The sequence below is a fragment of the Oncorhynchus kisutch genome, unplaced genomic scaffold (genome assembly GCF_002021735.2).
Source record: "Oncorhynchus kisutch isolate 150728-3 unplaced genomic scaffold, Okis_V2 scaffold1539, whole genome shotgun sequence".
NCBI classification, from domain to species: domain Eukaryota; kingdom Metazoa; phylum Chordata; class Actinopteri; order Salmoniformes; family Salmonidae; genus Oncorhynchus; species Oncorhynchus kisutch.
The window spans coordinates 29,996-52,803 of record NW_022263484.1 but is presented as its reverse complement, the minus strand read 5'-3'; the positions used below and the strand labels follow the sequence as shown (position 1 = coordinate 52,803).

At 47.4% G+C, this 22,808-nt stretch overlaps 2 protein-coding genes across 6 annotated transcripts in view; one reads left to right on the top strand and one right to left on the bottom strand.

The window, feature by feature from the left end:
* Nucleotides 1-602: 602 nt before the first annotated feature.
* LOC109877382 (protein O-GlcNAcase-like) lies at nucleotides 603-19,537 on the top strand. Of its 3 annotated transcripts, none has more exons than XM_031818655.1 (17): nucleotides 603-1,035; nucleotides 3,367-3,418; nucleotides 4,004-4,101; nucleotides 4,686-4,816; nucleotides 5,190-5,361; nucleotides 5,692-5,790; nucleotides 5,967-6,106; nucleotides 7,482-7,632; nucleotides 9,465-9,578; nucleotides 9,900-10,168; nucleotides 15,005-15,179; nucleotides 15,528-15,613; nucleotides 16,579-16,671; nucleotides 17,695-17,780; nucleotides 17,926-18,046; nucleotides 18,241-18,358; nucleotides 19,073-19,537. In XM_031818655.1, exons 1-17 carry the CDS (start codon nucleotides 969-971, stop codon nucleotides 19,207-19,209), a joined length of 2,109 nt encoding a protein of 702 aa, XP_031674515.1. In that variant the 5' UTR covers nucleotides 603-968; the 3' UTR covers nucleotides 19,210-19,537. The 3 variants fall into 3 exon arrangements, with proteins under 3 accessions (XP_031674515.1, XP_031674517.1, XP_031674516.1); XM_031818657.1 differs by having other exon boundaries at nucleotides 3,605-4,101; XM_031818656.1 differs by having other exon boundaries at nucleotides 615-1,035; nucleotides 9,468-9,578.
* Nucleotides 17,640-22,808, bottom strand: part of LOC116366565 (soluble calcium-activated nucleotidase 1) — a 23,149-nt gene continuing 17,980 nt past the window's right edge. For 2 of the 3 annotated variants that reach the window (XM_031818661.1, XM_031818660.1), the window contains exons 4-6: nucleotides 21,258-21,398; nucleotides 20,965-21,168; nucleotides 19,609-20,702 (exon numbers count right to left, since the gene is read on the bottom strand). In XM_031818661.1, coding sequence (XP_031674521.1) covers nucleotides 20,332-20,702; nucleotides 20,965-21,168; nucleotides 21,258-21,398 — 716 coding nt within the window. In that variant the 3' untranslated portion in view covers nucleotides 19,609-20,331. Of the gene's footprint in view, nucleotides 20,703-20,964; nucleotides 21,169-21,257; nucleotides 21,399-22,808 lie in introns of all 3 variants that reach the window. The other variant, XM_031818659.1, reaches the window with a different exon arrangement.

Genomic DNA, 22,808 nt, shown 5'->3' with positions numbered 1-22,808 from the left:
AAAATATTTTTAAAGGAAAAAGAATCATAGGAAAATGATTATAATATTGTAAAGTAGTTTTTTATGAAGGCTCTTTAAATATCTTTGTCTGCACTAATATTGCACTTGCACGCTTTGCTTTACTCTTGTCTGTTACAATGTTTAACAAGTTGAGATTCCCTTAGTCATTTTATTTCCCCAATTATAAACATGTTCTTTATGAATGAATAAAGACTATTATTGTGTCACCCTGAACTAGTGTCCATCCCATTGCCCCGACTGGATGGATCCATGGACTGACAGATGAAGGAATATCTCAAACTCTACACTGTCAGTCTTCTTAAAGTGGAAATGAGTTGCTTTAGTAAACAGCCACCTTTTGGCTTTGAAGCTCACAATGTAGAAAATAATTAACCTGCAAACACTATACATTTCCAAAACTACATTGACTTTGAAAAGGATGGTACAGGGTAATCATACGCAAGACTAGTTTAAGATGAAGATGAATGAAGTTAAAGTAGACTTGTGAACTAATGCCAGCTTTTTTATATGACACGTTGATAAGATGGAGAGCGGACCCTTTAAAGGAAATTGTACACTGTCTCTTTAAGCACGCACCAACCAGTAGCCCTATGTCGATCCACGCGCATGGTTAACTAAAACAATATTTTCTTCATTTTTAATTATGATTCGTCCTATGATTGGCATTACACTGTCTAATTGTGTAATACAACTTGTATCGCTTTATTTGGCGAGCTACTGAGTCTGCGCACTAGAGAGCAATAAGGAACTCAACTATCATTCTAATAAAATCCCATGCAGAGCTACGTGGTTGACACAAACACAGCTAGGCCATTTTGAGTGATCGATTGTCATTGAGTAACTTTACCTATAGCTCGATGTGCTACTAAAGGCTTCATCTAACGCCAGATCAAATCATCTCCGGGACAGGTACACAAATCGAAACTACCTAGAACTTGGAGAAAACCATGCCGAAGCCGAGCGCTTCCAAGGCGACAGGGAAGACCTGCAGGTTCATCAGTGGTGTGGTGGAAGGTGAGAGTTCTACTCGTCATCACGTCAAATGGTCTACCTACTGTAAGATGTCAATCAAATAGCGTGCTGTAGGAAAGGCTACAAATAGTGTCTGTTTTGATTCAATGTAGTTACATTACGCCACATATTTCAGTGCATGTGTCAGATTATAATATGGTATATTTTTATATACACCATATTAAACTCAGCAGAAAAAAAAGAAACGTCCTCTCACTGTCAACTGCGTTTATTTTCTAATTCTAGGAGGGCATTTTAGTTCTATTAAGACATTGTAATTGTATAAAGACATTAAAATTCCATGAGGACATTCTAGTTCTATGAAGACTTGCATTATCTGAGTACATTTTAGTTCTATGAGTACATTCTAGTTCTATGAGTACATTCTAGTTCTATGAGTACATTCTAGTTCTATGAGGAAATTGTAAACGCAGCAAAGAAAGAAACGTCCTCTCTGTCAACTGTGTTTATTTTCAGCAAACTAAACGTGTAAATATTTGTATGAACATAAGGTTCAACAACTGAGACATAAACTGAACAAGTTCCACAGACATGTGACTAACAGAAATGGAATAATGTGTCCCTGAACAAAGAGGGGGTCAAAATCAAAAGTAACAGTCAGTATCTGGTGTGGCCACTAGCTGCATTAAATACTGCAGTGCATCTCCTCCTCATGGGCTGCACCAGATTTTCCGGTTCTTGCTGTGAGATGTTACCCCACTCTTCCACCAAGGCACCTGCAAGTTCCCGGATATTTCTGGGGGGAATGGCCCTAGCCCTCACCCTCCGATCCAACAGGTCCCAGACGTGCTCAATGGGATTGCGATCTGGGCTCTTCGCTGGCCATGGCAGAACACTGACATTCCTGTCTTTCAGTAAATCACGCACAGAACGAGCAGAATGGCTGGTGGCATTGTCATGCTGGAGGGTCATGTCAGGATGAGCCTGCAGGAAGGGTACCACATGAGGGAGGAGGATGTCTTCCCTATCATGCACAGCGTTGAGATTGCCTGCAATGACAACAAGCTCAGTTTGATGATGCTGTGACACACCGCCCCAGACCATGACGGACCCTCCACATCCAAATCGATCCCGCTCCAGAGTACAGGCCTCGGTGTAATGCTCATTCCTTCAACAATAAACGCAAATCCGACCATCACATCTGGTGAGACAAAACCGCAACTCGTCAGTGAAGAGCACTTTGAGCCAGTCCTGTCTGGTCCAGCGACGGTGGGTTTGTGCCCATAGGCGACGTTGTTGCCGGTGATGTCTGGTGAGGAACTGCCTTACAAACAGGCCTACAAGCCCTCAGTCCAGCCTCTCTCAGCCTATTGAGGACAGTCTGAGCACTGATGGAGGGATTGTGCGTTCCTGGTGTAACTTGGGCAGTTGTTGTTGCCATCCTGTACCTGTGCAGCAGGTGTGATGTTCGGATGTACCGATCCTGTGCAGGTGTTGTTACACGTGGTCTGCCACTGCGAGGATGATCAGCTGCCAATCCTGTCTCACTGGCCACATCTGCAGTCCTCATGCCTCCTTGCAGCATGCCTAAGGCATGTTCACGCAGGTGAGCAGGGACCCTGGGCATCTTTCTTTTGGTGTTTTTCAGAGTCAGTAGAAAGGACTCTTTAGTGTCCTAAGTTTTCATAACTGTGACCTTAATTGCCTACCGTCTATAAGCTGTTAGTGTCTTAACAACCGTTCCACAGGTGCATGTTCATGAATTGATTATGGGTCATTGAACAAGCATGGGAAACAGTGTTTAAACTCTTTACAATGAAGATCTGTGAAGTTATTTGGATTTTTACGAATTATCTTTGAAAGACAGGGTCCTGAAAAGGGGACGTTTCTTTTTTTATATCAGGGATGGGAAACTCCAGTCCTGAGGGGTGGAGGGGTGTCCCTTTCCCCCTATCTCTAGCAAACACAGCTGATTTAAGCTCATTGCTTTCTAAACTGAAGACGACCATTAGTTGATCATTGGAGTCAGGTGTGTTAGCTGGGGCAAAAAGAGTGACACCAATCAGGCTCTGGAGGACCGGAGTTACCCATCCCTGATATATATACAGTACCAGTCAAACGTTTGGACACACCTCCTCATTCCAGGGTTTTTCTTTATTTTTTACTATTCTCTACGTTGTAGAATAACAGTGAAGACATCAAAACTATGAAATAACACGTATGGAATCATGTAGTAAGCAAAAAAGTGTTCAACAAATGAAAATCTATTTTATATTCTTCAAAGCAGCCACCCGTTGCCTTGATGACAGCTTTGTCCTGTGCGCCACATTATGCCTGACAACTGTAAACGTTTATGACCTTTGCTTCACTCAGGCTTTTACGGGCGACCATGGACTATGGAACAGAGGACTGAGCTTTTCCAAAGGTAGTAAACCATTTCTAAACACACACTCACCCATACTCTTTCTCTCCCTCTTCATCATCCTCTTTCTCTCCCTCTTCATCATACTCTTTCTCTCCCTCTTCATCACACTCTTTCTCTCCCTCTTCATCATACACTTTCTCTTTCTCTCCCTCTTCATCATCCTCTTTCTCTCCCTCTTCTTCACAGGGAACTTATTATCCACCTTGTTCCTTTCACTGATCCAGTCCTTACAGGAAGTTGTTCCTTTCACCGATCCAGTCCTTACAGGAAGTTGTTCTTTTCACCGATCCAGTCCTTACAGGAAGTTGTTCCTTTCACCGATCCAGCCCTTACAGGAAGTTGTTCCTTTCACCGATCCAGCCCTTACAGGAAGTTGTTCCTTTCACCGATCCAGCCCTTACAGGAAGTTGTTCCTTTCACCGATCCAGCCCTTACAGGAAGTTGTTCCTTTCACCGATCCAGCCCTTACAGGGAGTTCTTGCTTTCACCGATCCAGCCCCTACAGGAAGTTGTTGCTTTTCCAGAAGTGTCTCATACAGTGTGTTTGTAGAGAGCATAAGTGTCTCAGTGTGTTTGTTTGTGTAGGGAGAAGAAGTGGGGTCTGAACACGTACCTCTACGCCCCTAAAGATGACTACAAACACAGAATGTACTGGAGGGACCTATACTCACCTGAGGAGGCAGGTTAGGAGGACACAGCGTCACACACACACACACACACACACACACACACAGCGTTGCAAACCCCTGACCCCTGTGGCCTATCAGTACCATCTAGTTACACCCCACCCTTAGTTCAGATAAGAGACATAGTGATTGTGATGTGTGTTGTTGTTGTTGTGGCGTTGCCTAGGAGATGCAGCTCCATACTGTTGATATGTTGTCATGTCAGATCATCGTTGATGCCCTCACTTTGACCTGATCCACTCCCATTTACCTTTTGATCTACTTTGATTTAATTGATCTACTTAGCAACTATCGCATTGTTGTGAAAGCCTCTGTCTCGAATGACACCATTTCCCTCAGATAGTAGAAGTAGATGGTGCACGTCTTTAGGTCGTCATTTTGAGACATGGACAATTAAAATGTGTTCTTGTCAATCCATTTACCTGGTTAAGTGAAGTTAAAATGGTATTTTACTTTGACGTGGCACCCTCTTCCCTAATCTATACAGGATATATAATGCACAACCTTTGACCTGGTCAAAAGTAGTGCACTATAAAGGGAATAGGGTGCCATTTGGGGTGAATCTTAATCTTCTGTTCCAGAGAAACTGGTTGCTCTGATAACTGCAGCGAAGAAGAACGGAGTGGACTTCATCTACGCCATTTCCCCTGGACTGGACATCACATTCTCCAACCCCAAAGAGGTTGCCACCCTGAAGAGGAAACTGGACCAGGTGATGTTCTAGAACCATGGTAACATAGAACTGGACCAGGTGATGTTCCAGAACCATGGTAACCTAGAACTGGACCAGGTGATGTTCTAGAACCATGGTAACCTAGAACTGGACCAGGTGATGTTCTAGAACCATGGTAACCTAGAACTGGACCAGGTGATGTTCTAGAACCATGGTAACCTGGAACTGGACCAGGTGATGTTCCAGAACCATGGTAACCTAGAACTGGACCAGGTGATGTTCCAGAACCATGGTAACCTAGAACTGGACCAGGTGATGTTCTAGAACCATGGTAACCTAGAACTGGACCAAGTGGGGGTATTAGAACTATGTTTAGAGAGAAAAGCTGATTTCTCCTCCCCTCCTCTTCCAGGTGAGTGGGTTTGGCTGCAGTTCCTTCTCCCTCCTCTTTGACGACATCGAGACAGAGATGTGTCCGGCGGACAAGCAGGCATTCAGCTCGTTCGCCCACGCCCAGGTAGCTGTCACCAACGAGGTGTTCACACACCTGGGACAGCCTGACACCTTCCTCTTCTGCCCCACAGGTGAGGTCAGACCATCACCACAGAATCAGAATGATCTAGAATGGACGAATGGTCAGTCAGACCCATAGAAATATAATCCGAAGGATCTAGAATGGACGAATGGTCAGTCAGACCCATAGAAATAGAATCAGAAGGATCTAGAATGGACATTCCAATTCCATATCAACATTCCAATGTCAGACAACCGCACCGTGAGAAGGTCATTGTAATTAAAAGCAGTGTTCCATTACATGTTGGTTGCTGGCAGCCATATTGGACACACCCTGTTTGCTGCTTTTTGCAAGTGTCGTCAAGGACTAGAATGTCTGTGTGTGTTGTGGTTTGTTTCAGATTACTGTGCAGCATTCTGCACTCCTAACGTCTCCCAGTCGGCCTACCTTCACACTGTGGGAGAGAACCTCCTACCTGGGATTGATGTTCTCTGGACAGGTGAGAGCAGACAGGAAGTCCCTTTCCTTCCTTTTGTTTCCCACCAACTATGTTCTGTTTCCTAATTTAGCTCCTAATGTTTCCTAGGATGAGTGAGTTTTAAGGACATTACAAAGCGCAGTGTTAAGACTATCAGGCATCCAATCTAACCCACTCTATGCTATCCTGTCCTGCAGGTCCTAAGGTGGTGTCGCACCACATCACGGTAGAGTCCATTGTAGAGGTGTCCTCCGTCCTGAAGAGGGCGCCGGTTATCTGGGACAACATCCACGCCAATGACTACGACCCCCAGAGAATCTTCATGGGACCATACAAGGTGTCTATTATTAAACTATGACCCCAGGGGATGGGACCATACAAGGTGTCTGTTATTAATACTGTGACCCCAGAGGATGAGACCATACAAGGTGTCTGTTATTAATACTGTGACCCCAGGGGATGAGACCATACAAGGTGTCTATTAATATTATGACCCCAGGGGATGAGACCATACAAGGTGTCTATTATTAAACTATGACCCCAGGGGATGAGACCATACAAGGTGTCTGTTATTAATACTGTGACCCCAGGGGATGAGACCATACAAGGTGTCTATTAATATTATGACCCCAGGGGATGAGACCATACAAGGTGTCTATTATTAAACTATGACCCCAGGGGATGAGACCATACAAGGTGTCTGTTATTAATACTGTGACCCCAGGGGATGAGACCATACCAGGTGTCTATTATTAATACTGTGACCCCAGAGGATGAGACCATACAAGGTGTCTATTATTAATACTATGACCCCAGGGGATGAGACCATACCAGGTGTCTATTATTAATAGACTTTTCTATTCACCTTCTATTGTGGAAGGTTTATGATAATTATTAATTGTCTATTCAACCACTATTGCCTATATAATGCACTACTATTGCACTATAAGCAGTGTTCTGTAAGCAGTGTTCTGGAAGCAGTGTTCTAGAAACAGTGTTCTAGAAGCAGTGTTCTGGAAGCAGTGTTCTAGAAGCAGTGTTCTGGAAGCAGTGTTCTGGAAGCAGTGTTCTGGAAGCAGTGTTCTGGAAGCAGTGTTCTGGAAGCAGTGTTCTGGAAGCAGTGTTCTAGAAGCAGTGTTCTGGAAGCAGTGTTCTAGAAGCAGTGTTCTGGAAGCAGTGTTCTAGAAGCAGTGTTCTAGAAGCAGTGTTCTGGAAGCAGTGTTCTAGAAGCAGTGTTCTAGAAACAGTGTTCTGGAAGCAGTGTTCTAGAAGCAGTGTTCTGGAAGCAGTGTTCTGGAAGCAGTGTTCTGGAAGCAGTGTTCTAGAAGCAGTGTTCTAGAAGCAGTGTTCTGGAAGCAGTGTTCTAGAAGCAGTGTTCTAGAAACAGTGTTCTGGAAGCAGTGTTCTAGAAGCAGTGTTCTGGAAGCAGTGTTCTAGAAGCAGTGTTCTGGAAGCAGTGTTCTGGAAGCAGTGTTCTGGAAGCAGTGTTCTGGAAGCAGTGTTCTAGAAGCAGTGTTCTAGAAGCAGTGTTCTGGAAGCAGTGTTCTGGAAGCAGTGTTCTGGAAGCAGTGTTCTGGAAGCAGTGTTCTGGAAGCAGTGGTAGACGGGGAATATGTTAATAGTAGATGTAGAGTAATAGAGAAGTTTTTTCTCCTCCACTACTGTGGTCCTCTTCTCCCCCCCACCCCCCCCCCCCAAATTCCTCTTCTTAGGATCGTCCCACAGACCTGATCCCCAAGCTGAGAGGGGTGCTGACCAACCCTAACTGTGAGTACCACCCTAACTTCGTGGCGATCCACACCCTGGCGACGTGGTGCCGGTCTGAAGGAGGAAGAGGAGGAGGACAGAGAGACGTGGAGATGAGTGAGTATCTATGAGGTGTTACTGTTTTACACTCCTTTCAATGTCTTATGTGAGGCAGCTTGATGTACAAGTAACCCCTGGACAGGACGCTAGTCTATTGCAGGGCCTCGCCCCCCAATCCATCCCCTGAGTGCCATGCAGAGAGGCCTCGCCCCCAATCCATCCCCTGAGTGCCATGCAGAGAGGCCTCGCCCCCAATCCATCCCCTGAGTGCCATGCAGAGAGGCCTCGCCCCCAATCCATCCCCTGAGTGCCATGCAGAGAGGCCTCGCCCCCAATCCATCCCCTGAGTGCCATGCAGAGAGGCCTCGCCCCCAATCCATCCCCTGAGTGCCATGCAGAGAGGCCTAGCCCCCAATCCATCCCCTGAGTGCCATGCAGAGAGGCCTCGCCCCCAATCCATCCCCTGAGTGCCATGCAGAGAGGCCTCTTCCCCAATCCATCCCCTGAGTGCCATGCAGAGAGGCCTCGCCCCCAATCCATCCCCTGAGTGCTATGCAGAGAGACCTCGCCCCCAATTCATCCCCTGAGTGCCATGCAGAGAGGCCTCGCCCCCAATCCATCCCCTGAGTGCTATGCAGAGAGGCCTCGCCCCCAATCCATCCCCTGAGTGCCATGCAGAGAGGCCTCGCCCCCAATCCATCCCCTGAGTGCCATGTAGAGAGGCCTCGCCCCCAATCCATCCCCTGAGTGCCATGCAGAGAGGCCTCGCCCCCAATCCATCCCCTGAGTGCCATGCAGAGAGGCCTCGCCCCCAATTCATCCCCTGAGTGCCATGCAGAGAGGCCTCGCCCCCAATCCATCCCCTGAGTGCTATGCAGAGAGGCCTCGCCCCCAATCCATCCCCTGAGTGCCATGCAGAGAGGCCTCGCCCCCAATCCATCCCCTGAGTGCCATGCAGAGAGGCCTCGCCCCCAATCCATCCCCTGAGTGCCATGCAGAGAGGCCTCGCCCCCAATTCATCCCCTGAGTGCCATGCAGAGAGGCCTCGCCCCCAATCCATCCCCTGAGTGCTATGCAGAGAGGCCTCGCCCCCAATCCATCCCCTGAGTGCCATGCAGAGAGGCCTCGCCCCCAATCCATCCCCTGAGTGCTATGCAGAGAGACCTCGCCCCCAATTCATCCCCTGAGTGCCATGCAGAGAGGCCTCGCCCCCAATCCATCCCCTGAGTGCTATGCAGAGAGGCCTCGCCCCCAATCCATCCCCTGAGTGCCATGCAGAGAGGCCTCGCCCCCAATCCATCCCCTGAGTGCCATGTAGAGAGGCCTCGCCCCCAATCCATCCCCTGAGTGCCATGCAGAGAGGCCTCGCCCCCAATCCATCCCCTGAGTGCCATGCAGAGAGGCCTCGCCCCCAATTCATCCCCTGAGTGCCATGCAGAGAGGCCTCGCCCCCAATCCATCCCCTGAGTGCTATGCAGAGAGGCCTCGCCCCCAATCCATCCCCTGAGTGCCATGCAGAGAGGCCTCGCCCCCAATCCATCCCCTGAGTGCCATGCAGAGAGGCCTCGCCCCCAATCCATCCCCTGAGTGCCATGCAGAGAGGCCTCGCCCCCAATCCATCCCCTGAGTGCCATGCAGAGAGGCCTCGCCCCCAATCCATCCCCTGAGTGCCATGCAGAGAGGCCTCGCCCCCAATCCATCCCCTGAGTGCCATGCAGAGAGGCCTCGCCCCCAATCCATCCCCTGAGTGCCATGCAGAGAGGCATCGGCACCCTTTTTTAGTTTTTGGTCTGACTCAACCTGGGGGATCGAACCCCCAACCTTCCAATCTTAGGATGAACCACAAGGCCAATGAGTTAAACTAAACCTAAACTACGTCATCGCCCCAGCAGGTGGTGGTGATGATGAGGCAGGCTCAGACCCCTGCTACAGCCCCAAGAGAGCCCTCACCCTGGCCCTGACTGACTGGCTACAGGAGTTCCTCAGCACGGACCAGCCTGGAGGTACAGAGGGGAAAGATGACCAACCAAGAGGGCAGCTTCAACATTCAATTCAATACAACTTTATTTATACCCTCGTGGGCAAACACATGAAAACGACACAAACACAACACATCCTCGTCTCCATGAGGACCGTGATTCCAGATCCACTTTTTTTTTTTTTTTTAACACCATGACAATACTACCATACAGAACCCTGTAGAGACCATATAGAATAAGACTGAGTACTATAGCAGTAACACTATGACAATATTACCATACATCTACTCATTGTGAAGAGATAAAACAGATGAATTAACTCTCTGGCTGTCGTCTTCACCTCAGGCCCTCGACCTCTGAACCCCACCCACCTGAAGAAAGAGTCCTCTGACGAGGAGCCCATGCAGACTGACGTTGGAGACCCCGTGTACGTGCCAGGTTCTGGGGACAACCCCCTGTTCACTGCAGAACCCCTGACCCTGGACGATCTCCAGCTCCTCTCAGAACTGTTCTACCTGCCGTATGAACACGGTTCTACTGCTAGAACCATGCTGACGGAACTGGACTGGCTGAAAGCACACAGAGAAGCAGTGGGAGATGCAGAGACTGAGATGGTGAGTAGTGTGTGTGTGTGTTGGGACTGAGATGGTGAGGAGTGTGTGTGTGTGTTGGGACTGAGATGGTGAGGAGTGTGTGTGTGTTGGGACTGACATGGTGAGGAGTGTGTGTGTGTGTTGGGACTGAGATGGTGAGGAGTGTGTGTGTGTTGGGACTGAGATGGTGAGGAGTGTGTGTGTGTTGGGACTGAGATGGTGAGGAGTGTGTGTGTGTTGGGACTGAGATGGTGAGGAGTGTGTGTGTGTTGGGACTGAGATGGTGAGGAGTGTGTGTGTGTGTTGGGACTGAGATGGTGAGGAGTGTGTGTGTGTGTTGGGACTGAGATGGTGAGGAGTGTGTGTGTCTGTTGGGACTGAGATGGTGAGGAGTGTGTGTGTGTTGGGACAGAGATGGTGAGGAGTGTGTGTGTGTTGGGACAGATGGTGAGGAGTGTGTGTGTTGGGACTGAGATGGTGAGGAGTGTGTGTGTGTTGGGACTGAGATGGTGAGGAGTGTGTGTGTGTTGGGACTGAGATGGTGAGGAGTGTGTGTGTGTTGGGACTGAGATGGTGAGGAGTGTGTGTGTGTTGGGACTGAGATGGTGAGGAGTGTGTGTGTGTGTTGGGACTGAGATGGTGAGGAGTGTGTGTGTGTTGGGACTGAGATGGTGAGGAGTGTGTGTGTGTTGGGACTGAGATGGTGAGGAGTGTGTGTGTGTGTTGGGACTGAGATGGTGAGGAGTGTGTGTGTGCTGGGACTGAGATGGTGAGGAGTGTGTGTGTGCTGGGACTGAGATGGTGAGGAGTGTGTGTGTGTTGGGACTGAGATGGTGAGGAGTGTGTGTGTGCTGGGACTGAGATGGTGAGGAGTGTGTGTGTGCTGGGACTGAGATGGTGAGGAGTGTGTGTGTGTTGGGACTGAGATGGTGAGGAGTGTGTGTGTGCTGGGACTGAGATGGTGAGGAGTGTGTGTGTGTTGGGACTGAGATGGTGAGGAGTGTGTGTGTGCTGGGACTGAGATGGTGAGGAGTGTGTGTGTGTGTTGGGACTGAGATGGTGAGGAGTGTGTGTGTGTTGGGACTGAGATGGTGAGGAGTGTGTGTGTGTTGGGACTGAGATGGTGAGGAGTGTGTGTGTGTTGGGACTGAGATGGTGAGGAGTGTGTGTGTGCTGGGACTGAGATGGTGAGGAGTGTGTGTGTGCTGGGACTGAGATGGTGAGGAGTGTGTGTGTGCTGGGACTGAGATGGTGAGGAGTGTGTGTGTGTTGGGACTGAGATGGTGAGGAGTGTGTGTGTGCTGGGACTGAGATGGTGAGGAGTGTGTGTGTGTTGGGACTGAGATGGTGAGGAGTGTGTGTGTGCTGGGACTGAGATGGTGAGGAGTGTGTGTGTGCTGGGACTGAGATGTTGAGGAGTGTGTGTGTGCTGGGACTGAGATGGTGAGGAGTGTGTGTGTGTTGGGACTGAGATGGTGAGGAGTGTGTGTGTGCTGGGACTGAGATGGTGAGGAGTGTGTGTGTGTTGGGACTGAGATGGTGAGGAGTGTGTGTGTGTTGGGACTGAGATGGTGAGGAGTGTGTGTGTGTTGGGACTGAGATGGTGAGGAGTGTGTGTGTGCTGGGACTGAGATGGTGAGGAGTGTGTGTGTGTTGGGACTGAGATGGTGAGGAGTGTGTGTGTGTTGGGACTGAGATGGTGAGGAGTGTGTGTGTGTTGGGACTGAGATGGTGAGGAGTGTGTGTGTGTGCTGGGACTGAGATGGTGAGGAGTGTGTGTGTGCTGGGACTGAGATGGTGAGGAGTGTGTGTGTGTTGGGACTGAGATGGTGAGGAGTGTGTGTGTGTTGGGACTGAGATGGTGAGGAGTGTGTGTGTGTTGGGACTGAGATGGTGAGGAGTGTGTGTGTGTGCTGGGACTGAGATGGTGAGGAGTGTGTGTGTGCTGGGACTGAGATGGTGAGGAGTGTGTGTGTGTTGGGACTGAGATGGTGAGGAGTGTGTGTGTGTTGGGACTGAGATGGTGAGGAGTGTGTGTGTTGGGACTGGACTGGCTGAAGGGACTCAGAGGCAGTGTGGGATATAGAGACAAATACTGAGTGGGACTCAATCAATCAATGTAATAATATAAGGATCTTTATTGATGTGGAAATTGTAAGAACTTACATGGACAACTCTCACACATACACACTCTCTAACACACACACACTCTAACACACATACACACTCTCACACATACACACTCTCTAACACACACACACTCTCTAACACACACACTCTCTAACACACACACACTCTCTAACACACACACACTCTCTAACACACACACTAACACACACACACTCTCTAACACATACACACTCTCTAACACACACACACTCTCTAACACACACACACTCTCTAACACACACACACTCTCTAACACATACACACTCTCTAACACACACACTAACACACACACACTCTCTAACACACACACACTCTCTAACACACACACACTCTCTAACACATACACACTCTCTAACACACACACTCTCTAACACACACACACTCTCTAACACACACACACTCTCTAACACACACACACTCTCTAACACACACACACTCTCTAACACACACACACTCTCTAACACACATACACTCTCTAACACACATACACTCTAACACACACACACTCTCTAACACATACACACTCTCTAACACACACACTCTCTAACACACACACACTCTCTAACACACACACACTCTCTAACACATACACACTCTCTAACACATACACACTCTCTAACACACACACTCTCTAACACACACACACTCTAACACACACACACTCTCTAACACACACACACTCTCTAACACACACACACTCTCTCAACACTCTCTAACACACATACACTCTCTAACACACATACACTCTAACACACACACACTCTCTAACACACATACACTCTAACACACACACACTCTCTAACACACACACTCTCTAACACACACACTCTCTAACACACACACACTCTCTAACACACATACACACTCTCTAACACACACACACTCTCTAACACACACACACTCTCTAACACACATACACTCTAACACACACACACTCTCTAACACACACACTCTCTAACACACACACACTCTAACACACATACACACTCTCTAACACACACACACATACACACTCTCTCTTTCTCACTAACTCCCTCTCTCTGTCTCTATGTATCTCTCTCTCTGTCTCTATGTATCTCTCTCTCTGTCTCTATGTATCTCTCTCTCTGTTTCTATGTATCTCTCTCTCTGTTTCTATGTATCTCTCTCTCTGTCTCTATGTATCTCTCTCTCTGTCTATGTATCTCTCTCTCTGTCTATGTATCTCTCTCTCTGTCTATGTATCTCTCTCTCTGTCTATGTATCTCTCTCTCTGTCTATGTATCTCTCTCTCTGTCTATGTATCTCTCTCTCTGTCTCTATGTATCTCTCTCTCTGTCTCTATGTATCTCTCTCTCTCTGTCTCTATGTATCTCTCTCTCTCTGTCTCTATGTATCTCTCTCTATGTATCTCTCTCTCTGTCTCTATGTGTATCTCTGTCTCTATGTATATCTCTCTCTCTGTCTCTATGTATATCCCTCTCTCTGTCTCTATGTATATCCCTCTCTCTGTCTCTATGTATCTCCCTCTCTGTCTCTATGTATCTCCCTCTCTGTCTCTATGTATCTCTCTCTCTCTGTCTCTATGTATCTCTCTCTCTGTCTCTGTGTATCTCTGTCTCTATGTATATCCCTCTCTCTGTCTCTATGTATCTCCCTCTCTCTGTCTATGTATCTCCCTCTCTCTGTCTATGTATCTCCCTCTCTCTGTCTCTATGTATCTCCCTCTCTCTGTCTCTATGTATCTCCCTCTCTCTGTCTCTATGTATCTCTCTCTCTATGTATCCCTCTCTCTCTCTATGTATCTCCCTCTTTCTGTCTCTATGTATCTCTCTCTCTGTCTCTATGTATCTCCTCTCTCTGTCTCTATGTATCTCCCTCTCTCTGTCTCTATGTATCTCCCTCTCTCTGTCTCTATGTATCTCCCTCTCTCTGTCTCTATGTATCTCCCTCTCTCTGTCTCTATGTATCTCCCTCTCTCTGTCTCTATGTATCTCCCTCTCTCTGTCTCTATGTATCTCCCTCTCTCTGTCTCTATGTATCTCCCTCTCTCTGTCTCTATGTATCTCCCTCTCTCTGTCTCTATGTATCTCCCTCTCTCTGTCTCTATGTATCTCCCTCTCTCTGTCTCTATGTATCTCCCTCTCTCTGTCTCTATGTATCTCCCTCTCTCTGTCTCTATGTATCTCCCTCTCTCTGTCTCTATGTATCTCCCTCTCTCTGTCTCTATGTATCTCCCTCTCTCTGTCTCTATGTATCTCTCTCTCTGTCTCTATGTATCTCTCTCTCTGTCTCTATGTATCTCTCTCTCTGTCTCTATGTATCTCTCTCTCTATGTATCTCTCTCTCTGTCTCTATGTATCTCCCTCTCTCTGTCTCTATGTATCTCCCTCTCTCTGTCTCTATGTATCTCTCTCTCTGTCTCTATGTATCTCTCGCTCTGTCTCTATGTATCTCTCTCTCTGTCTCTATGTATCTCTCTCTATGTCTCTATGTATCTCTCTCTGTCTCTATGTATCTCTCTCTCTGTATGTATCTCTCTCTCTGTCTCTATGTATCTCCCTCTTTGTCTCTATGTATCTCTCTCTCTCTCTCTATGTATCTCTCTCTCTCTATGTATCTCCCTCTCTCTGTCTCTATGTATCTCCCTCTCTCTGTATCTCTCTCTGACTCTATGTATCTCTCGGCCTCCTCTCTCCCTCTCTACAGACAGCAGAGTGGCGTTCCAGGGCGAAGTGTTTTGACGTGATGTGTGTTGCTGTGTTTACCATGTTTAACCGCCTGTCCAACGCCCCCAACCGGAGCATCCTCTACGACCTCTACAACTACATCTGTGACATCAAGAGTGGTGTCACCCTGGCCCGCGCCTACGTCAAACAATTGGGTACAACAGGGGCTGGGGGGGGTAGTGTGTGCGTGAGACGCATGAAGCGGCGCCGCCAAACAATTAAGTACAACGGGTGAGGGGGGGGGGGGGAGACCCATATAGGTCAGTATGTTGTTGTGTAGGTCGGTGCGTTGTTGTGTAGGTCGGTGCGTTGTTGTGTAGGTCGGTGCGTTGTTGTGTAGGTCGGTGCGTTGTTGTGTAGGTCGGTGCGTTGTTGTGTAGGTCAGTATGTTGTTGTGTAGGTCGGTGCGTTGTTGTATGGTGTGGCACAAGGAGCTGTATGCAGTAGGCAATAAGCATACAGGTTGATGTATCATTTACGTGTAATATTGTTTGTGTCCACAGGGGGGCAGAGTAGGCCCTCAGCCCAGGTGATGACTGACGACCCAGAGCCCTGGGGGTTTAGAGGGGGTCTCTCCGGGGAGTTCCAGGTACGGCGCTTACCCCCATCATCCACCCCTTTAACCCCCATCATCCACCCCTTTAACCCCCATCATCCACCCCTTTAACCCCCATCATCCACCCCTTTAACCCCCATCATCCCACCCCTTTAACCCCCATCATCCACCCCTTTAACCCCCATCATCCCACCCCTTTAACCCCCATCATCCACCCCTTTAACCCCCATCATCCACCCCTTTAACCCCCATCATCCACCCCTTTAACCCCCATCATCCACCCCTTTAACCCCCATCATCCACCCCTTTAACCCCATCATCCACCCCTTTAACCCCATCATCCACCCTTTAACCCCATCACCCCTTTAACCCCCATATCCCACCCCTTTAACCCCCATATCCCACCCCTTTAACCCCCATCATCCAACCCTTTAACCCCCATATCCCACCCCTTTAACCCCCATCATCCACCCCTTTAACCCCCATATCCCACTCCTTTTTAACCCCCATCATCCACCCCTTTTTAACCCCCATCATCCACCCCTTTTTAACCCCCATCATCCACCCCTTTTTAACCCCCATCACCCCTTTGATGAGATGACTGGAATTCTTTTGTATGCCTCTTACATCTCAATCGGTCAACAGCGTCATTGCATCAACATTGGTAATAAATTCTGCAGTCAAACTTTTTAAAAGTGTAAATATGTCATCCTTGTTACTGGATGTGTGCAACAAAAGTTCAACATTCACCTTTTGCTACTATTTGTCAAGTCTACAAGTACAATGTGATGCACAACACAGAACACACTACAACTGTGTTCTTCTGCTGCCACATTCACATCACAGATCAACACTCAAACAATGACAAGCCACACACACACAGGGGATCACAGACGACCACCTAGACAGAGCCATTGATCTCTCAGGCATAAAGAGATCTTTGTCTTGGTACTGACTGGTTGATGACGATAGTATTGCTGTTGTTTGTTGTTGTTCAGAGAATGCTGCCTTGCCATGGTAACAGAGATCTGTTCCGTCACCCTCCTATGACATCAGTGTATTCTATACGACCCTTCTGCCCAGAAGACAAGGTTAGTTATTTCAATATATCTAGAACTGACTCGAACATGATCTATTCAAATATACGAGGCGTGTGGGCCGACTGGGAATGGAAACCAGGTCTTCTGAGTGTTTTGCCATAAGACTGTTAGTCCACTGAGTGAAAGCCTGTAGTATAGAGCACCACAGTGGACACGTCATAATTCCCATAAAACCTAGCAGTCAAACAGGGAAATGGTTCCAAATGTTTTTCCTCCATTCATTTTTCCCATCTAGGATTTTAGAAACACTTAATAAGGGCTGTGTTTCATGTAGACTTACCTTGGCCTGATGTTTTGATCACTATGTAAATCTCTCTCGGACAAGGTGACTTTTATCAATATATTCAGCACTATTTACTCTGATTCGAAAATGCTAATTAGTATCAAAGTAGACGTCATGCAAGACTACAAATCCCTGCAAGCTCCTGCACGTCATCTCGAGTTGACACCTTTGCTAACAGATTTTGTGTCAATTTAAAACTTGCACAAGACAGTTCACAGAATTGTCCATATAAAGAACTTTATTCAATTTATTCATTACTACATGGATTCAGCAGTCTCGTCTATATCATGGCCTTTGTAGTTCTGTATGATAGCCACATTAGCATTACATTTTTTGGGAGGTAAATACTGGCGAATATATTGATGTCACCTTGTCTGATGGGGGGGATTTACATGGTTATCAGAACGTCACACCAGGGTAAACCTACACAAAACACAGCCATTATTTTAAGTGTTTCTAAAATCCCTTATGGGAAAAATGAATGATGCTAGGTTTTATGGGTATTCTGACTCATACTGTGGTACTCAATTGTTTTAATAATTATTCTAATATGACTCGCAAGTTTCATTCTCATTGAGAAGCTAGCTGATGCATGAAGAAGCTAACGCGTGTAGTTATAAGCTAGCGCGGGCGTTAGGTTTGGTTCAAACCAGCTCTGAAATACGTGAGGCATGTATCGGCTAGCTGACATCTTTATTGATTTTGTCTTTATAACATCTCTGTTGTTTCAGACTGAGATACAGAAGATCCACATGGAGATGCAGAGAGGAGAGGCCAAGGCACCTGCAGCAGCACTACCTGCTCTGATCAGTGATGGGTGAGAGTGTGTGTACAGCATGACTCCCATGATCCACTCTGGACAGTCTGATCAGCCAGTAGTTTTTGTGCTTCAGTAAGTGACTGTGCCTTCAGTCTTAGACGTCCAGTATGTAATGTCCCAGTGTACCTCTCGCCCTCCCCAGGCTAGCAGGAGGGCAGCTGTCCCCCTCCCCAAACTGTGGTCTGGTTCTGGAGGATGAGAGGGGGGTGTGTGGGTACGCCCTGGGCCTCACTGACGCCACAGCAGCTGCACTGAACAACCAGGTAACCGCTAGGTTCCAACGGGACAATCACACACTGGAATATGACTTGGTCTTGATAGGAATCATTGACCCCAACATTATTCTATATGGTTGTAGTTCTGTCTCTCTGTATTACTTCATATGTTTTGTATGGAGTTCATTGACTCTGAAAATACGATTTAATCTTTTCTCCCTCTCCCCCCATCCGTCTTGTAGAGGACGTTGCCAGGGGACTTCCCTTCCTTGGTAACCATGCAGCTCCACCCCCGGGTTACAGACCCCGCCCCCGCCAGGCGTATGATTGGCAGCCTGCTCTCGTTGATGAAAACCAGTGGTGAGTTGTTAACTTGTATATTATGGTGCACCTGCACAGTGGGTTTCTGGTCACTGTTGGACTGAGCCTAGAGCAGGACTCTCCAACCCTGTTCCTGGAGAGCTACCCTCCTGTAGGTTCACTCCAACCCTGTTCCTGGAGAGATACCCTCCTGGAGGTTCACTCCAACCCTGTTCCTGGAGAGATACCCTCCTGGAGGTGTTCACTCCAACCCTGTTCCTGGAGGTGTTCACTCCAACCCCAGTTGTAACTAAGCTGATCAACTAGCTAATTATTAGAATCAGGTGCACTAGATTAGGGTTGGAGTGAACCTACAGGAGGGTAGCTCTCCTGGAACAGGGTTGGAGTGAACCTACAGGAGGGTATCTCTCCAGGAACAGGGTTGGAGAACCCTGGCTTAGTGTCATGGCTGCTATGCAGCGTGATGTCAGGGTTCAACAATACCCTTGACCCATTAGTAATCAGACCGGGGTTCAAGCACTTTCAGCTTTTGCTTTAGAGGTGGGGAATTGACACAATATAAAGTAGGACTCAGTTACTGATCAAGAAATGGATCAGATGTGTCTATGCCAGATGGTGCTTCTCTCCCTGATGGCATAGGACTGGATTATCAGAACTAACACACATCTATATTCAGATTGAGGTGCATCGTTCAGTTTGTTCCTCACATTCTTGTCATTTGACTGTAGTTATCAGAATCTCTCTCTCCTACAGGTTCCAGAGGTGTGTTCTGTGAGCTGAGGCAGGGTGACAGGAGGATGTTTGACTTCTACTCTAAACTGGGCTCCTTCACAACGCTCAAAATGGCGGGGCTGCCTCAGGACGTCGTCGCCATGGGAACCAGCTTGTAGACTTGCCACCACATTTGCACTACTGCATCGTCAGGTTTTTAAAATGACCTTTTGGATAACGTTTGATTAATTCAGCTGCTTATTTGATGGCCATGTGTCAATCAATTACTATGGGATGATGTGTCAAATGTATCTGATCAAGTTTGTCAATGGGATCCACATTGTTTGACTGAGTATTTGTGGAACGGGTCTTTGTAAATTCCAATCAGTTAATGTTATGTTTTAATGGAATGATAACTTGAAGTGAATGATGCATTTAAATCAGCCTGTAAGAGGATCTAACTAATGTACTGTATCTGTTGATCAATAAAGATTTGAACATTTTGAATATGTGTGACCCATGTTTTCTGTGGTAAGCTGTCCATTATTCAAGTAAGCTGTCCATTATTCAACCAACTCTTTGGACCAGAATGAACATTTTAATCTGAGGTGTTCTGTTTTAAAAGGAAGAGAGAAAACACGTTATTAACATAACAGCTGGTGTAAGATCATGATGCATCTTATTCAGTAGTCTGTTCAACATATGACGAATGTTGACAACCCAACGTCATCTAAGTTTTACATTTGTGAGTTAGTGTTAACAAGGGTCCTCTTCAGAAGGCACAAACGTAAAAAGATAAATACATTATAACGGAAAACTTCAGGTAATGAATGCTCAGTTTTGAAACGTTTCTTTCTGATTTGTGCCTATTGAACACAACCCTGTGAGCGTTTGACCACTGTTCAACCATAGATCTTCTTAGGCTGCGTTTAGAGATGCAGACAATTATTTTGAACAGTCAGATCTGATGTGATTGGTATAAACATCAGAATTGGGCTGTCTGTTTAAACCCAAACTTAGTGGACTACATTACCCAGACTCCTTGGGGGGGGGGGGGGGGGGGGGGTAGGAAGTTGCCCATGTGAAGAATCTTAGGGTGTCTGTCACCAAACACTAGTCGTTTCTCTGGACAACCTTGTTGGTGATGACTGGGACCGTAACCCTTCCTGGAACAGAGTTCTCTTACCTCATCACACTACTTCACAGGTGTGTCAGGCCACAGGTAGGTGATGTTGGTAAGTTCTAAAAATCTACCCTCTCTCCAGTCCCTCCTCAGGATCTCTCTTTCCTCCCCATCCATTTTAAATGAACTCCAGTCCTTCATACTTCAGGTCTCCTATCTTCGTCTCTGGCAGTAACATCCTCCCGTCTAAAGTAAAGGCCAGGATGTACGTCGCTATCTTCCCTGCGTCCTCCTCCGACTTCAACGCTAGTACGATCTGATCGTCGGTGTCCGGTACGAACTTGAACGAGGAGAAACCGTGCGTTGGGTGGAGGGGTCCAGCGTGCCCCACGGTGATTTCGCGGAAGTCAGAGGGGCAGGAGAGGAGGAGGTTGGTGGCGCGGTGCTCGTCGGCGATCTCATCGTAGCGTTCGGAGCTGGCGCGGCGAGGGAGGAAGAACCAGCGCTGGAGGCGGTCGGACCACGCTGCAGACTCATGGATCAGGTAACCTGGAGAGAGAAAGAGAGATACATGAGAGAGAAAGTGTGAGATTAACCCAGTTGACAGAGATGGTGAGATGATCGAGGGAGTGTTTTTCCACACAACTGACTTGGTGCATCAGGTCGCCTCGGAGAAAGACAATAGAAAGTGACATCTTCAGAGGAACAGAGAGAGTTAGCGTGACACAAAGAATAAAGGGTGTGTCATACATTCTTCCAGGAACCAAGAGGATTAAACGCAGGTGTATTAGACTCCTCCCCCCTCTCTCACCTGGCGGTTGAATCCCGGCTGCGCTGCGCAGGGCATTGTAACGCGGTACCCAGTTCTCGTGTTGCACGTTGCCGCGGTAACCCACCACCTTGATCCATTGGGGGTTGTCGTTGATGAACTCTCCGGTAGTGGTCGTCCACTCTTTACCCAGACCACCCACGTAGAGGCACTCATCCTTCACCGCCAGCCACTCCGCCTTGAACCCTACACAGAGGTCAAGGGTTAGAGGTTATTACAGTATGGTCCTGGTGATCCACTCTTCCCCAGACCCCCCCACACACACACACACAGACCTTTTGAGACAGACCCGTCTCCATCAGTCAGTATAACCCAGGGTACCGCCTGGTTCCCCTCTATCCTGTAGACAACTCCTGTACGGTCGTCCACGCTGTACAGGTGACCGTTGAACGCAACCAGCTCCGACAGCTCCATACCTGGGGGTACAATGATCAGTCCGTCAATACGATGATCAGTCCGTCAATACGATGATCACTCAGTCAATACGATGATCAGTCCGTCAATACGATGATCAGTCCGTCAATACGATGATCAGTCCGTCAATACGATGATCAGTCCGTCAATACGATGATCAGTCCGTCAATACGATGATCAGTCCGTCAATACGATGATCAGTCCGTCAATACGATGATCAGTCGGTCAATACGATGATCAGTCGGTCAATACACTGATCAGTCGGTCAATACACTGATCAGCCCGTCAATACGATGATCAGCCCGTCAATACGATGATCAGCCCGTCAATACGATGATCAGCCCGTCAATACGATGATCAGCCCGTCAATACGATGATCAGCCCGTCAATACGATGATCAGCCCGTCAATACGATGATCAGCCCGTCAATACGATGATCAGCCCGTCAATACGATGATCAGCCCGTCAATACGATGATCAGCCCGTCAATACGATGATCAGCCCGTCAATACGATGATCAGCCCGTCAATACGATGATCAGCCCGTCAATACGATGATCAGCCCGTCAATACGATGATCAGCCCGTCAATACGATGGTCAGCCCGTCAATACGATGATCAGCCCGTCAATACGATGATCAGCCCGTCAATACGATGATCAGCCCGTCAATACGATGATCAGCCCGTCAATACGATGCACCCAGCGCAGCACAGTCTTCATTAATATTAAGTACAGAAAGTATTCACTCTAACCCTTTCCATTTGTTGTTGTGTTACAGCCTGAATTTAAAATGGATTCAATTTGTCACTGGCCAACACACAATACCTCAATGTCAAAGTGGAATAATGTTTTTAGACATTTTTACTACAAAGATAAAGGCGTCCTTCCTAACTCAGGAGAGGAAGGAAACCGCTCAGGGGTTTCACCATGAGGCCAATGGTGACTTTAAAACAGTTACAGAGTTTACTGGCTGTGATAGAAGAAAACTCAGGATGGATCAACAACATTGTAGTGACTCAACAATACTAACCTAATGGACAGAGTGAAAAGAAGGAAGGCTGTACAGAATAAAAAATATTCCAAAACATGCATCCTGTTTGCAACGATGCGAAACAAGTAATACTGCTAAAAATGTGGCAAGGCAATTCACTTTTTGTCCTGAATACAAAGTGTTGTGTATTAGATTACAGAGTACCATGTATTAGATTACAGAGTACCAAACATTACAGAGTACCACTCTACATATTTTTAAGCATAGTGGTGTCTGCATCATGTTATGGGTATGCATGTAATTGTTAAGGACAGAGTTGTTTTTCAGGATAAACAAGAAACGGAATAGAGCTAAGCACAGGCAACATCCTAGAGGAAAACCTGGTTCCGTCTGCTTTCCAACAGACACTGGCAGATTAATT

Coding starts and splice junctions, on each gene's coding strand:
- LOC109877382 (XM_031818655.1), top strand. CDS start 969: ATGCCGAAGCCGAGCGCTTCCAAGGCGACAGGGAAGACCTGCAGGTTC. Junction 15,180..15,527: donor CGCCTACGTCAAACAATTGG/GTACAACAGGGG, acceptor TTGTGTCCACAG/GGGGGCAGAGTAGGCCCTCA. Junction 16,672..17,694: donor CCTTCTGCCCAGAAGACAAG/GTTAGTTATTTC, acceptor CTGTTGTTTCAG/ACTGAGATACAGAAGATCCA.